At 41.9% G+C, this 14,498-nt stretch overlaps 1 protein-coding gene across 1 annotated transcript; it reads right to left on the bottom strand.

The window, feature by feature from the left end:
- Nucleotides 1–1,204: 1,204 nt before the first annotated feature.
- On the bottom strand, nt 1,205–3,477 carry LOC148632150 (uncharacterized). The gene is made up of 2 exons (XM_088623894.1): nt 1,983–3,477; nt 1,205–1,589 (listed from the first exon to the last, which is right to left on the bottom strand). Exon 1 carries the CDS (start codon nt 3,445–3,447, stop codon nt 2,575–2,577), a length of 873 nt encoding a protein of 290 aa, XP_088480020.1. The 5' UTR covers nt 3,448–3,477; the 3' UTR covers nt 1,205–1,589; nt 1,983–2,574.
- Nucleotides 3,478–14,498: the final 11,021 nt, after the last annotated feature.

Below are 14,498 nucleotides of genomic sequence, written 5' to 3'. Positions count from 1 at the left end.
GGGTCCTGGGTTCAATTCCTGGGGTGCAGTCTGGATGGAATTGTATGTTCTCCCTTCATTTGTGTGGATTTCTTCCAGGTGCTCCAGTTTCTTCCCACAGTCCAAAGACATACAGTACTAGTAGGTTAAGGTGGAACTACAGTCCCAATTTTGCAGACACAAAAGTATTTAATTTCAGTCACAAAATAAAATCATTGACATTATAGAAAAACTTTACAAACTCAAAATTGAGCACAAAATCATGAATTTTGTGAAAGGACTGTAAGTTACGCCATGTTGTAACAAATTCGCATTCAAGTTCCACACAAATTGCGATGTGATGCAGCCCTTCCTGCTCACTAATCACTGTAATGACTAATGCAATGTGATGTAGGAGAGAAAGGGTATAGGTTATGCAGCAAACATTTCACTGCAAAAAACGTTCCATTCCAAGGTTCTTTATGCAGAGTTAACAATGTAGTATTATTTATTGGCAAAAACGTAAAAAAGTTGAGAGCAATATTTCCATTGGATTAAACGAGATGTATTCACAAGCCTGCTCCTTTACAATGTCACAGGGCCACAACAGATTATAGGAAGTTTTGCTGCCTCGTTCTGAATCGCAGAACATGGTAATTCTTTAACCTTGAAATGTAGTCTATTTTGTGATGTAATGATGCAATGTCCCTTTACTGAGAGCCAGCAATCAACGGATGTGTCTGATCGTGAATGGTTTTCCCTGTTGTTTGTTGTATTACTTGGTGTTGCATTTTAAGCTGTGCATGAGGCAGGACCCGGAGGCTGCTGCTTCTGCTGGTGCTTCTGCTGGGATTGAGGAAGAGCTGAGCGCCATGTAAGGCAAAGACACTGCGTTCCACTTTATCAGGTGCCTGGAGTGTAAGAGCTGCAGATAATATTGAGTCACATTAATCCCAACATATTTCAAATATTATGAAAATTAAATAAATTAAATCAAATAACTTTCATTAAAAAAATCAATCACTCTTTACCTTGCTTTTTCAGTTGTTTTTAAGGAAAATTGATGCCGAGAATGTGTGAATACTGCTTTTTGATGGTTCCAAGACCAATGTGACCTGTTCTATTGCCTGCTAATTGTACGTTCCAGGTTGAAAAATTATTTTTAGGAGGTCAAGGTGTATGAATGATAAGAGAAAAACTGAAATAACCACAGCTACGCAAACACCAGTCCACCAAAAAAAAATCATTTAATTAAAATAAGGTAACATTTTTTTTTCATCATCATACGGATGAACTGTGCTAAATGTGTTTCTAAAAAGAAAAAGCAGGACGTGAGTCGTGAGCCAAGATCATGACTCTTTTGCTCTTCTTCACATCAGTTTTCATCTGCGAGGAGGAGGAGGAGGGCGGCTCCTGATGTGCTGACACTTGGGGAAGTGCCTCTGTGCCGGCCTGGGGGCAAAGCGCCGGCCGCAGTGAGGGCAGGGCACGTAGTCGGGGTTTGGATTCGCGGGGGGCTGGGGCAGGTTCACAACTTTCCCTCCTTGCGTGATCACCTGCTGCACCTCCCTGGCCTGTTTGATGCTCCGAATGAAATCCTCGTGCTTCTGCCTCCAGTTGTTCTTTCTCAGCTGGGAACAGGAAATGAAACCAATAAAACAGCTTCCAGAAAAAGTCCAGACTAGCACTGCGTACACAGTCTGGTCGCAAACCATTCACAAGGCAAGAAAATATCAATACAGTAATAACGTAGCTTTCTGGGGCTACCTTTCAGGTCATTGGGTAGAGAGTACAATTTACGTAGTTATGGTTTTGTTTCCTGTGAGTGCTATTGTAGATTTTTACAACAGAATTCAGAAGTCACTAAGACACATTTATTCTGTCTGGCAAATGTGCCTTTGCGGCAGTTTTTCAGAAGAGTACTTCATAAAACACTTATTTATTGTTTACATTGATTTATAAGCTGAGTCTGACTCTAGGAGAAAAAAAGGGAAGCTTGGAAAGAGTTTAAGGATAGCCCTTACCACGATTGGCGGTTTAACCTTCTTCTTATGGATGTATGTCTCCAGTTCTGTTCCCTTGGCCCTGTGCTTGAAAGAGTCAAAAACCTTCCTCTTTGAATTCTGAAGCTTCTTGCAGATCTTGCTGTGTTTCTCCAGCCTCTCTACAGCAAACTTCCCGTGACACAGTTCACAGGGCACCAGCTGAGGGTTTCCACTCTGGCTATTCTCATATGGAAATTGCTCAGCGGTAGGGCACATCAGACTTGTAGGGGACAAATATCTGTTTTCCACTGACAGAGTTTGTTCATCCAGACATGTGGTGTTATTTCTGAAGTGGCCCTGCGCGGCCTGTGCCGCTGACACGTCGCTTTCAGGGAGCCTTGCTTTCTTGAGATACTTTCTCCTTCCACAGGGGACGTCTTCTAGCCCACGGCTGCAAGGGCTCACTTGACGTCTCTCCTGATGGGAAAGCGCAGAGGGAAAGTGCGATTCTGCGCATCCGCCATCTTCCATTGGAGAACCATAATCAAGGTTGTCTCCTCTGATAGGAAGGGCTTTCCTTGGAGTGAAGGCTTTTTGCTTCTCCATTCTGCAGGTCAGAAGAGGCACGGCCTTAGAGCGGTGGTTGGCCCATGGTCCTCTGGGGCAAAGCTCGCTCTGCCTCGCCTCTATTTTCCCTTCCGGCCACCTCTCTGGAGTCTTCCATCTCTCTCGGAACCATCCTCAGCTCCTCCTGAGCTCTGAAGAGCTTCGCCTGCATCATGGCCTCCTTCTGGCGAATCTCGTCCTTCATCATGGCCTCCTTCCGGCGCATCTCATCCTGCAGGCTGGCCTCCCTCCGGCGATGCTCCTCCTTCAGCGCGGCCTCTGCCTCGGCCACTTTTCGTAGCTCCTCTTGCAACTGAAAGTGCTCCTTCCCATTGGCATGAGAAGGGCATTGCCCTGGAGGGGTCGCCACCATGGGGAGGACAGTCCTGTCCTTAGGTTTGCGTACTCTTGAGCCCCTCCTGCCCGGCCTCTCGCAGGGCCTCTCATGACCATCCTGAGGCGGGGTGGGGGCAAACAAGGAATCACTCTGTGCGTCCGGGCGGTCCACAGCCCGAACCTCACCAGGGCCGGAGACTTTCCTGTTACCCATAGGCTTCAGGGGGTAAGACCGATCATACCCCACAATGTTCTTCTCGGGGCCCTGTTGGGCTTGGAAGCGATAGCTGTTCCCCATCTTCTTCTCCGCAGCGTATTTGACATATTGGAAACATTTTCTCATCTTCTGTAGAGCTGCCTCCTGCCGCTGATTGTACATGGCGATCATTTTTTTCTCCTTTTCCTGCATCAGTTTCTCTTGGAAGGTGGCCTTCAGAAGCTGTATCTTGGGAGGCGGGCAGTACGTGGAGATCAGATCCTGTTGCCTTAAGGGCGCGGGTCGATTCGAGTCTGTGTCCTTCGGGGAGGGGGACAGAGCACCAGGCTTAGGACTGGGCTCCATTGGCAAATGAGATATGAGCTTTGTTTCCCAGGTATCTGGAAAAGGCAAAAATGGCAAATAAATGATATCCTGCACAGTCTAGTATGGTCTAATAGAAAAGAATAAAAAAAAAACAATTCAGGAAATAAACAACTTTTTAATATTAAACCTAATGGTGTTGAATGCTGCATGCTGACTCAGTAGGAGACAGATCCTAAACATAAACATTATAATAAACATTTGTTTCCCAAATAACATTCTCAATGTTCAGAATGCTTAAAGTCATGAGCTTTTTTAAAAATGTTTAACTGAAACCTGGAAATGTGCTATTTCATTTCAAAGCTTGTATTATATCTATGATATAAATGTTTTTTTATATAAAATTAACCCATTATGCAACAGGGGTTTGAGCAAAAGTCACTGTGAATAAGGGAATTTATCAATATTAATTAGCCGTTTCACTACATTATAGATAGCTGAAGGATTATGATACAGTATATCGATTTCGCTACAAATTGACAAGCATATTTGATGACACTTACCAAACAAGTTTTAAACAGCGGAGAAATAGTTCACCACGACGATAGCAATGCAATGTTTGACTGCATCTCCCTATGTGATATATCTGTATTTGGGTATATACAGATCACGTAATTCAGGGAGCACTGTTACGTCAGGTCACCAACCATTATTACGACGCTCATATGTCATAGAGCTCCTTAGGATGTTTGTATAATCTTTATCCAAATTTTCATATGGCCGCAGTTACGGCGTTTATTTTACAGTTAATGTAACAGGGTGTCATTATATTTTTCTGTCTTTATGGTGGCAGACCACTTAAATAAATCTGAGTAGGCGGTTTCTACAAGTGGGTCAGATAAAATATTAAATATACAGTAAAAGCTCACACCTATTCATACCTTTTATGTACTGTATATCTACAATTACGTATACTACGTATACAGTTATCGTATACTATAATACGATAACTACCATTACAAAATGTCTCCCTTTTGATTTGAAGTGGTTCTTTTAAATAAGTAAATTGCAATCACTTAGCCTACATCTGAGCTCCTAATTCATCGCGACGACGGACTGAGACTCCAGTCGGATTTGTGAGAAGTAAAGGGGTGTGCCTGTTTTAAAACCGATTCATACGTCTTAAACACATGGACATAGATAGCAGTCTGTGTTATATAATTTATCTTTTTATTTTATTTAAATTTAAGTATCACATACACATTTTCAAAGTAACTGGACCCCTTTTAATTATGATCCCCATCGCTCACAGCTCCGAAGGTGAGACGAGGGCTACTTCAGATGGGATTTCCAATATTTCTCTCTTAGCTTGTATACCGGTGGAAAGGAGAGGGGTCTTAAAACGTGTTGATAGTAAGATTGGGATGTATTTGCAGTCTAGATATAGTTTTTTTAATGTTCGGAGCCGCCACAGATTCATTTTCTTACGACTGCTTTTCTGGATGACAATGACAATGCAAACGATGGTGTTAAGGCGAGGCTGTGCCTTAAGGCTCCTCTGCCTACAATATTCAGCGCGTAAATCGCAAACGAGCGCCTTCCCTTACGATGAAAATGCAGAAAATAAGACCACGAGATTTAAACCTACGGCTTACAAATTTATGCGTAAACACTAAAACCGTATCTTTAGCAAAACTGGCGAGACAATGTGTTTTATCATTTAAAAAAGTACTGGAAAATAATTAAAGGTTATCACGATAAACAGAGGTTACTGATCTACTACTGTACGCTGTGACCAAAAATGAGAGTCCCCCGATCCTCGCAGCCTTCATGCTTTGGTCTTGGCCTGGCCGTTTTTTTTAAGATAATGGGGTCAAGTTAAGAAATTATGCAAGTTTCTAATCAAATCCAAGGGCGCCTCGATCTCCTAAACATCTTTAGAAGGCCGGCGGACCACACTGCACGGTCCGGGTCCGTTCCCTGACCCGGTTCTGGATAATGCCAGCTTAAAGTGAAAAATTCTACTCTACATATTATGTTTCTTATTATGGTATATATGTATAATATAGCGCGACCGCTTCACGAAGCTAGAATGAAAGTTATCCGCCATTTTTATTTTACCTGCAATTGAATTTGCCATTAAAATCATTATTAATACCGCAGCTGCTAAATAACTTACCTAAAAGCGTTCAGATACAAAAGCACTTGAGCTGTAATGTTTGTATACTGTTGGCCCGATGACCTACTTCAAGAAGAATTGTTACATAGACCGCCAAGGACTGTCATCACACTTTACGTCATAAAGCGCTTTAAAACTTTAGACAAGTTCAACACCTCATATTTTGTACTGTTTATCATGGTAAAAGCAACTCAAAGCAATTCTAAAAATGATCGAAAGGTAAAAATACAAGCTTATACGAGCTGTCGTTTTAACATTTATAACATATATTTAAACAAAACATATATAATCTATTTTAATAAAATAGAAAAGTGTTCTTAGTCTTCACTTAAAAGCTGTTAGAAGCTGCCTTTCTGACAAGAGAGTTCTGTGAGTTCCACAGTCTCAGTGCATTAAAGTCAAAACCAGTTGCTTTTTATTTCCTGTTTTACGACAGAGCAAGGAGGGTGTCCACAGACCACTGTGCACCTGCAGACTGATATGGGGGGTAAAAAGTCTAGAAGTTAGTAAATAAGATTTTAACATATGTTCTAAAACACACCGGACACCTGTACAGTGATGCCAACACAGTGATCTGAGCTCCTTCTTTGAGTTAAATCCTAGCATCTGCATTTTTTACAAGTTGTTGCTATGGCAGAGCATGACCAGAGCATAACAGAAACCACCCATTTTCTAACCGCTTCATCCAATTCAGGGTCAGGGGGTCAGGGGGTCGCGGGGCACGGGGGAGCCAGAGCCTCAGAAAGTAATAAGCAGGAGATACCTGGGACTGGATGGTAGTCCAATGCAGGGAAGACACAGACACTCACCAATTATCCCAGAAGCCAATTAACCTACCAGTAGTTCTTTGAACTGTGGGAGGAAGCCGAAGCACCCAAAGCAAACTCATGCAAACATGGGGAGAACATACAAGCTCCATACAGATAGCACCCCAGGTCCAGAAGTGTACCCAGGGCCTCAGCACTGTGAGCTAGCAATGCTAAACGCTGGGCTACTGTGCATGCAAATTTCTAGGCATCAGGTGATCAATCAGGTAGTGTTTCTCAGATAAAAGGACACCAGTAATTTAGTATGAGATTCAAATTGACCTCAGAACAAAATATAACTTATGTTATATAACTTATATAGAACTTACTACAGCATAACTGTCTTATTTGTAGAAAATATTAACAGCATGCCTATTAAACATACAGTATCTAGCAATCAGCAATCAAAATAAAAACATTTCCAACCATGGAAACTGCCCAGTTAATGAAGCATTTCAAAGACATTAATCTATTCAATAATTACAGTTTTAAGTAGATAACAGATTTATATTCAGATTACGAAAGCATCATAACAACTGCTGCTTGTGTAAGGAATCCATGAATACCACTGTACATGAGAATTCCACACCTATTTGTAATCAATACACAAAATCCTATTGAATTTCAGGTACTTGTTTATTCAGCATTGCTTGACTCCGCGGACTCCTTGTTGTTTCAATATTCTAGCAATAGGACTAATCGCCAATACAGTGCCGTTGTAATCTATTCCTTCTGCCAGCAGAGGACGGTATTCGCACAGCCAGTTCAGGATAAGATACGGTCCTCGCAGTTCACAGTACAACTGGCCAAAGCCGTATTCGGAATATGCTCTCGATAACCTCGTTTAGTTTAAGTACGGCCATATTTCATATCAACCCACAGATGCATTGCATAAACACTAGAATTCTGGTTGTACTTAAATTTACCTTATACGTTTTGGATTATGTTTAACCTTCTTCAATTTCTTCAACCATATTTTGAGATGATTACGTTTACAGAAGCAAATATTATTCAGTGCTTTTTCTTCACTCCTTTAATCAAACCCACATTTCTATAAGGAGGGCCATTGTGAAACTCCCCAAAGAGAGCTGAATTAATCTTTTATTCTTCACACCTGCGAAGTCATTCCTACATTGTGTAATATGAAGGCCTTTCATTATTCACGTATACTACAACATCTGAAAATAATGGGTCTTGAAATAGTTGAATGAAAGAAAATCCTGAATAACTCCTCCAAATGCGTGTTACACTTTCATCAAGTACACACACTTTGAATGTGATGAACTATAAAAAGTTATTTTAACCATACCCAATGGAGCTCAGGAGTGCGATTGCATACACAATCATGTTTTCAGTGTTTGGACATCAGCCGTACATCAGAACAATCATTTCACTAACACAGCTCCATGTTGAGTGACTTCCCTCCAAGAACACAAAGTCACTTTCCCTTAGCAATTATTGCATGGACTTTGATTATCTGCCTTCTGCATCAAGCCCTGTATTATATACGGTACAAAGCCAAGCTTTGGGATAGTGCTTTGTTTGGATCCTTGTCTTGATCCTTTTGGATCCCAGGCTGCTCATTTGCAAATGAGTTTTGACATTAACTATAGTGACTATAGCAATGAGCTGGCACTGTGGTTCACAGAGCTGGGGTCCTGGGTTCAATTCCTGGGGTGCAGTCTGGATGGAATTGTATGTTCTCCCTTCATTTGTGTGGATTTCTTCCAGGTGCTCCAGTTTCTTCCCACAGTCCAAAGACATACAGTACTAGTAGGTTAAGGTGGAACTACAGTCCCAATTTTGCAGACACAAAATTATTTAATTTCAGTCACAAAATAAAATCATTGACATTTTAGAAAAACTTTACAAACTCAAAATTGAGCACAAAATCATGAATTTTGTGAAAGGACTGTAAGTTACGCCATGTTGTAACAAATTCGCATTCAAGTTCCACACAAATTGCGATGTGATGCAGCCCTTCCTGCTCACTAATCACTGTAATGACTAATGCAATGTGATGTAGGAGAGAAAGGGTATAGGTTATGCAGCAAACATTTCACTGCAAAAAACGTTCCATTCCAAGGTTCTTTATGCAGAGTTAACAATGTAGTATTATTTATTGGCAAAAACGTAAAAAAGTTGAGAGTTATATTTCCATTGGATTAAACGAGATGTATTCACAAGCCTGCTCCTTTACAATGTCATAGGGCCACAACAGATTATAGGAAGTTTTGCTGCCTCGTTCTGAATCGCAGAACATGGTAATTCTTTAACCTTGAAATGTAGTCTATTTTGTGATGTAATGATGCAATGTCCCTTTACTGAGAGCCAGCAATCAACGGATGTGTCTGATCGTGAATGGTTTTCCCTGTTGTTTGTTGTATTACTTGGTGTTGCATTTTAAGCTGTGCATGAGGCAGGACCCGGAGGCTGCTGCTTCTGCTGGTGCTTCTGCTGGGATTGAGGAAGAGCTGAGCGCCATGTAAGGCAAAGACACTGCGTTCCACTTTATCAGGTGCCTGGAGTGTAAGAGCTGCAGATAATATTGAGTCACATTAATCCCAACATATTTCAAATATTATGAAAATTAAATAAATTAAATCAAATAACTTTAATTAAAAAAATCAATCACACTTTACCTTGCTTTTTCAGTTGTTTTAAAGGAAAATTGATGCAGAGAATGTGTGAATACTACTTTTTGATGGTTCCAAGGCCAATGTGACCTGTTCTATTGCCTGCTAATTGTACGTTCTAGGTTGAACAATTATTTTTAGGAGGTCAAGGTGTATGAATGATAAGAACAGCTTGAAATTTATTTTCACGGTCGACACACATTTTCGCAAGGGAAAAAAACTGAAATAACCACAGTTACGCAAACACCAGTCCACCAAAAAAAAATCATTTTATTAAAACAAGGTAACATTTTTTTTATCATCATACGGATGAACTGTGCTAAATATATTTCTAAAAAGAAAAAGCAGGACATGAGTCGTGAGCCAAGATCATGACTCTTTTACTCTTCTTCACATCAGTTTTCATCTGTGAGGAGGAGGAGGAGGGCGGCTCCTGATGTGCTGACACTTGGGGATGTGCCTCTGTGCCGGCCTGGGGGCAAAGCGCCGGCCGCAGTGAGGGCAGGGCACGTAGTCGGGGTTTGGATTCGCGGGGGGCTGGGGCAGGTTCACAACCTTCCCTCCTTGCGTGATCACCTGCTGCACCTCCCTGGCCTATTTGATGCTCCGAATGAAATCCTCGTGCTTCTGCCTCCAGTTGTTCTTTCTCAGCTGGGAACAGGAAATGAAACCAATGAAACAGCTTCCAGAAAAAGTCCAGACTAGCACTGCGTACACAGTCTGGTCGCAAACCATTCACAAGGCAAGAAAATATCAATACAGTAATAACGTAGCTTTCTGGGCCTACCTTTCATGTCATTGGGTAGAGAGTACAATTTAGTTATGGTTTTGTTTCCCGTGAGTGCTATTTGCTTGATATCTCATGTAGATTTTTACAACAGAATTCAGAGGTCACTAAGACCCATTTATTCTGTCTGGCAAATGTGCCTTTGCGGCAGTTTTTCAGAAGAGTACTTCATAAAACACTTATTTATTGTTTACATTGATTTATAAGCTGAGTCTGACTCTAGGAGAAAAAAAGGGAAGCTTGGAAAGAGTTTAAGGATAGCCCTTACCACGATTGGCGGTCTAACCTTCTTCTTATGGATGTATGTCTCCAGTTCTGTTCCCTTGGCCCTGTGCTTGAAAGAGTCAAAAACCTTCCTCTTTGAATTCTGAAGCTTCTTGCAGATCTTGCTGTGTTTCTCCAACCTCTCTACAGCAAACTTCCTGTGACACAGTTCACAGGGCACCAGCTGAGGGTTTCCACTCTGGCTATTCTCATATGGAAATTGCTCAGCGGTAGGGCACATCAGACTTGTAGGGGACAAATATCTGTTTTCCTCTGACAGAGTTTGTTCATCCAGACATGCGGTGTTATTTCTGAAGTGGGCCTGCGCGGCCTGTGCCGCTGACACGTCACTTTCAGGGAGCCTTGCTTTCTTGAGGTACTTTCTCCTTCCACAGGGAACGTCTTCTAGCCCACGGCTGCAAGGGCTCACTTGACGTCTCTCCTGATGGGAAAGCGCAGAGGGAAAGTGCTCCGTCTTCCATTGGAGAACCATAATCAAGGTTGTCTCCTTTGAAAGGAAGGGCTTTCTTTGGAGTGAAGGCTTTTTGCTTCTCCATTCTGCAGGTCAGAAGAGGCACGGCCTTAGAGCAGTGGTTGGCCCACGGTCCTCTGGGGCGAAGCTCGCTCTGCCTCGCCTGGAGTGTCTTCCTTCGGGTCAGGAGTCCTCTATTTTCCCTTCCGGCCACCTCTCTGGAGTCTTCCATCTCTCTCTGAACCATCCTCAGCTCCTCCTGAGCTCTAAAGAGCTTCGCCTGAATCATGGCTTCCTTCTGGCGAATCTCGTCCTTCATCATGGCCTCCTTCCGGCGCATCTCATCCTGCAGGCTGGCCTCCCTCCGGCGATGCTCCTCCTTCAGCGCGGCCTCTGCCTCGGCCACTTTTCGTAGCTCCTCTTGCAACTGAAAGTGCTCCTTCCCATTGGCATGAGAAGGGCATTGCCCTGGAGGGGTCGCCACCATGGGGAGGACAGTCCTGTCCTTAGGTTTGCGTACTCTTGAGCCCCTCCTGCCCGGCCTCTCGCAGGGCCTCTCATGACCATCCTGAGGCGGGGTGGGGGCAAACAAGGAATCACTCTGTGCGTCCGGGCGGTCCACAGCCCGAACCTCACCAGGGCCGGAGACTTTCCTGTTACCCATAGGCTTCAGGGGGTAAGACCGATCATACCCCACAATGTTCTTCTCGGGGCCCTGTTGGGTTTGGAAGCGATAGCTGTTCCCCATCTTCTTCTCCGCAGCGTATTTGACATATTGGAAAGATTTTCTCATCTTCTGTAGAGCCGCCTCCTGCCGTCGATTGTATATGGCGATCATTTTTTTCTCCTTTTCCTGCATCAGTTTCTCTTGGAAGGTGTCCTTCAGAAGCTGTATCTTGGGAGGCGGGCAGTACGTGGAGATCAGATCCTGTTGCCTTAAGGGCGCGGGTCGATTCGAGTCTGTGTCCTTCGGGGAGGGGGACAGAGCACCAGGCTTAGGACTGGGCTCCATTGGCAAATGAGATATGAGCTTTGTTTCCCAGGTATCTGGAAAAGGCAAAAATGGCAAATAAATGATATCCTGCACAGTCTAGTATGGTCTAATAGAAAAGAATAAAAAAAAACAATTCAGGAAATACACAACTTTTTAATATTAAACCTAATGGTGTTGAATGCTGCATGCTGACTCAGTAGGAGACAGATCCTAAACATAAACATTATAATAAACATTTGTTTCCCAAATAACATTCTCAATGTTCAGAATGCTTAAAGTCATGAGCTTTTTTAAAAATGTTTAACTGAAACCTGGAAATGTGCTATTTCATTTCAAAGCTTGTATTATATCTATGATATAAATGTTTTTTTATATAAAATTAACCCATTATGCAACAGGGGTTTGAGCAAAAGTCACTGTGAATAAGGGAATTTATCAATATTAATTAGCCGTTTCACTACATTATAGATAGCTGAAGGATTATGATACAGTATATCGATTTCGCTACAAATTGACAAGCATATTTGATGACACTTACCAAACAAGTTTTAAACAGCGGAGAAATAGTTCACCACGACGATAGCAATGCAATGTTTGACTGCATCTCCCTATGTGATATATCTGTATTTGGGTATATACAGATCACGTAATTCAGGGAGCACTGTTACGTCAGGTCACCAACCATTATTACGACGCTCATATGTCATAGAGCTCCTTAGGATGTTTGTATAATCTTTATCCAAATTTTCATATGGCCGCAGTTACGGCGTTTATTTTACAGTTAATGTAACAGGGTGTCATTATATTTTTCTGTCTTTATGGTGGCAGACCACTTAAATAAATCTGAGTAGGCGGTTTCTACAAGTGGGTCAGATAAAATATTAAATATACAGTAAAAGCTCACACCTATTCATACCCTTTATGTACTGTATATCTACAATTACGTATACTACGTATACAGTTATCGTATACTATAATACGATAACTACCATTACAAAATGTCTCCCTTTTGATTTGAAGTGGTTCTTTTAAATAAGTAAATTGCAATCACTTAGCCTACATCTGAGCTCCTAATTCATCGCGACGACGGACTGAGACTCCAGTCGGATTTGTGAGAAGTAAAGGGGTGTGCCTGTTTTAAAACCGATTCATACGTCTTAAACACATGGACATAGATAGCAGTCTGTGTTATATAATTTATCTTTTTATTTTATTTAAATTTAAGTATCACATACACATTTTCAAAGTAACTGTACCCCTTTTAATTATGATCCCCATCGCTCACAGCTCCGAAGGTGAGACGAGGGCTACTTCAGATGGGATTTCCAATATTTCTCTCAGCTTGTATACCGGTGGAAAGGAGAGGGGTCTTAAAACCTGTTGATAGTAAGATTGGGATGTATTTGCAGTCTAGATATAGTTTTTTTAATGTTCGGAGCCGCCACAGATTCATTTTCTTACGACTGCTTTTCTGGATGACAATGACAATGCAAACGATGGTGTTAAGGCGAGGCTGTGCCTTAAGGCTCCTCTGCTTACAATATTCAGCGCGTAAATCGCAAACGAGCGCCTTCCCTTACGATGAAAATGCAGAAAATAAGACCACGAGATTTAAACCTACGGCTTACAAATTTATGCGTAAACACTAAAACCGTATCTTTAGCAAAACTGGCGAGACAATGTGTTTTATCATTTAAAAAAGTACTGGAAAATAATTAAAGGTTATCACGATAAACAGAGGTTACTGATCTACTACTGTACGCTGTGACCAAAAATGAGAGTCCCCCGATCCTCGCAGCCTTCATGCTTTGGTCTTGGCCTGGCCGTTTTTTTTAAGATAATGGGGTCAAGTTAAGAAATTATGCAAGTTTCTAATCAAATCCAAGGGCGCCTCGATCTCCTAAACATCTTTAGAAGGCCGGCGGACCACACTGCACGGTCCGGGTCCGGGCCCTGACCCGGTTCTGGATAATGCCAGCTTAAAGTGAAAAATTCTACTGTACATATTATGTTTCTTATTATGGTATATATGTATAATTTAGCGCGACCGCTTCACGAAGCTAGAAAGAAAGTTATCCGCCATTTTTATTTTACCTGCAATTGAATTTGCCATTAAAATCATTATTAATACCGCAGCTGCTAAATAACTTACCTAAAAGCGTTCAGATACAAAAGCACTTGAGCTGTAATGTTTGTATACTGTTGGCCCGATGACCTACTTCAAGAAGAATTGTTACATAGACCGCCAAGGACTGTCATCACACTTTACGTCATAAAGCGCTTTAAAACTTTAGACAAGTTCAACACCTCATATTTTGTACTGTTTATCATGGTAAAAGCAACTCAAAGCAATTATAAAAATGATCGAAAGGTAAAAATACAAGCTTATACGAGCTGTCGTTTTAACATTTATAACATATATTTAAACAAAACATATATAATCTATTTTAATAAAATAGAAAAGTGTTCTTAGTCTTCACTTAAAAGCTGTTAGAAGCTGCCTTTCTGACAAGAGAGTTCTGTGAGTTCCACAGTCTCAGTGCATTAAAGTCAAAACCAGTTGCTTTTTATTTCCTCTTTTACGACAGAGCAAGGAGGGTGTCCACAGACCACCGTGCACCTGCAGACTGATATGGGGGGTAAAAAGTCTAGAAGTTAGTAAATAAGATTTTAGCACATGTTCTAAAACAAACCGGACACCTGTACAGTGATGCCAACACAGTGCTCTGAGCTCCTTCTTTGAGTTAAATCCTAGCATCTGCATTTTTTACAAGTTGTTGCTATGGCAGAGCATGACCAGAGCATAACAGAAACCACCCATTTTCTAACCGCTTCATCCAATTCAGGGTCAGGGGGTCAGGGGGTCGCGGGGCACGGGGGAGCCAGAGCCTCAGAAAGTAATAAGCAGGAGATACCTGGGACTGGATGGTAGTCCAATGCAGGGAAGACACAGAC

Source organism: Lepisosteus platostomus, unplaced genomic scaffold (assembly GCF_059453375.1).
Source record: "Lepisosteus platostomus isolate fLepPlt1 unplaced genomic scaffold, fLepPlt1.hap1 Scaffold_65_H1, whole genome shotgun sequence".
Lineage (NCBI taxonomy): Eukaryota > Metazoa > Chordata > Actinopteri > Semionotiformes > Lepisosteidae > Lepisosteus > Lepisosteus platostomus.
The sequence above is the reverse complement of the archived record's forward strand: the minus strand, read 5'-3'. Positions and strand labels throughout refer to the sequence as shown.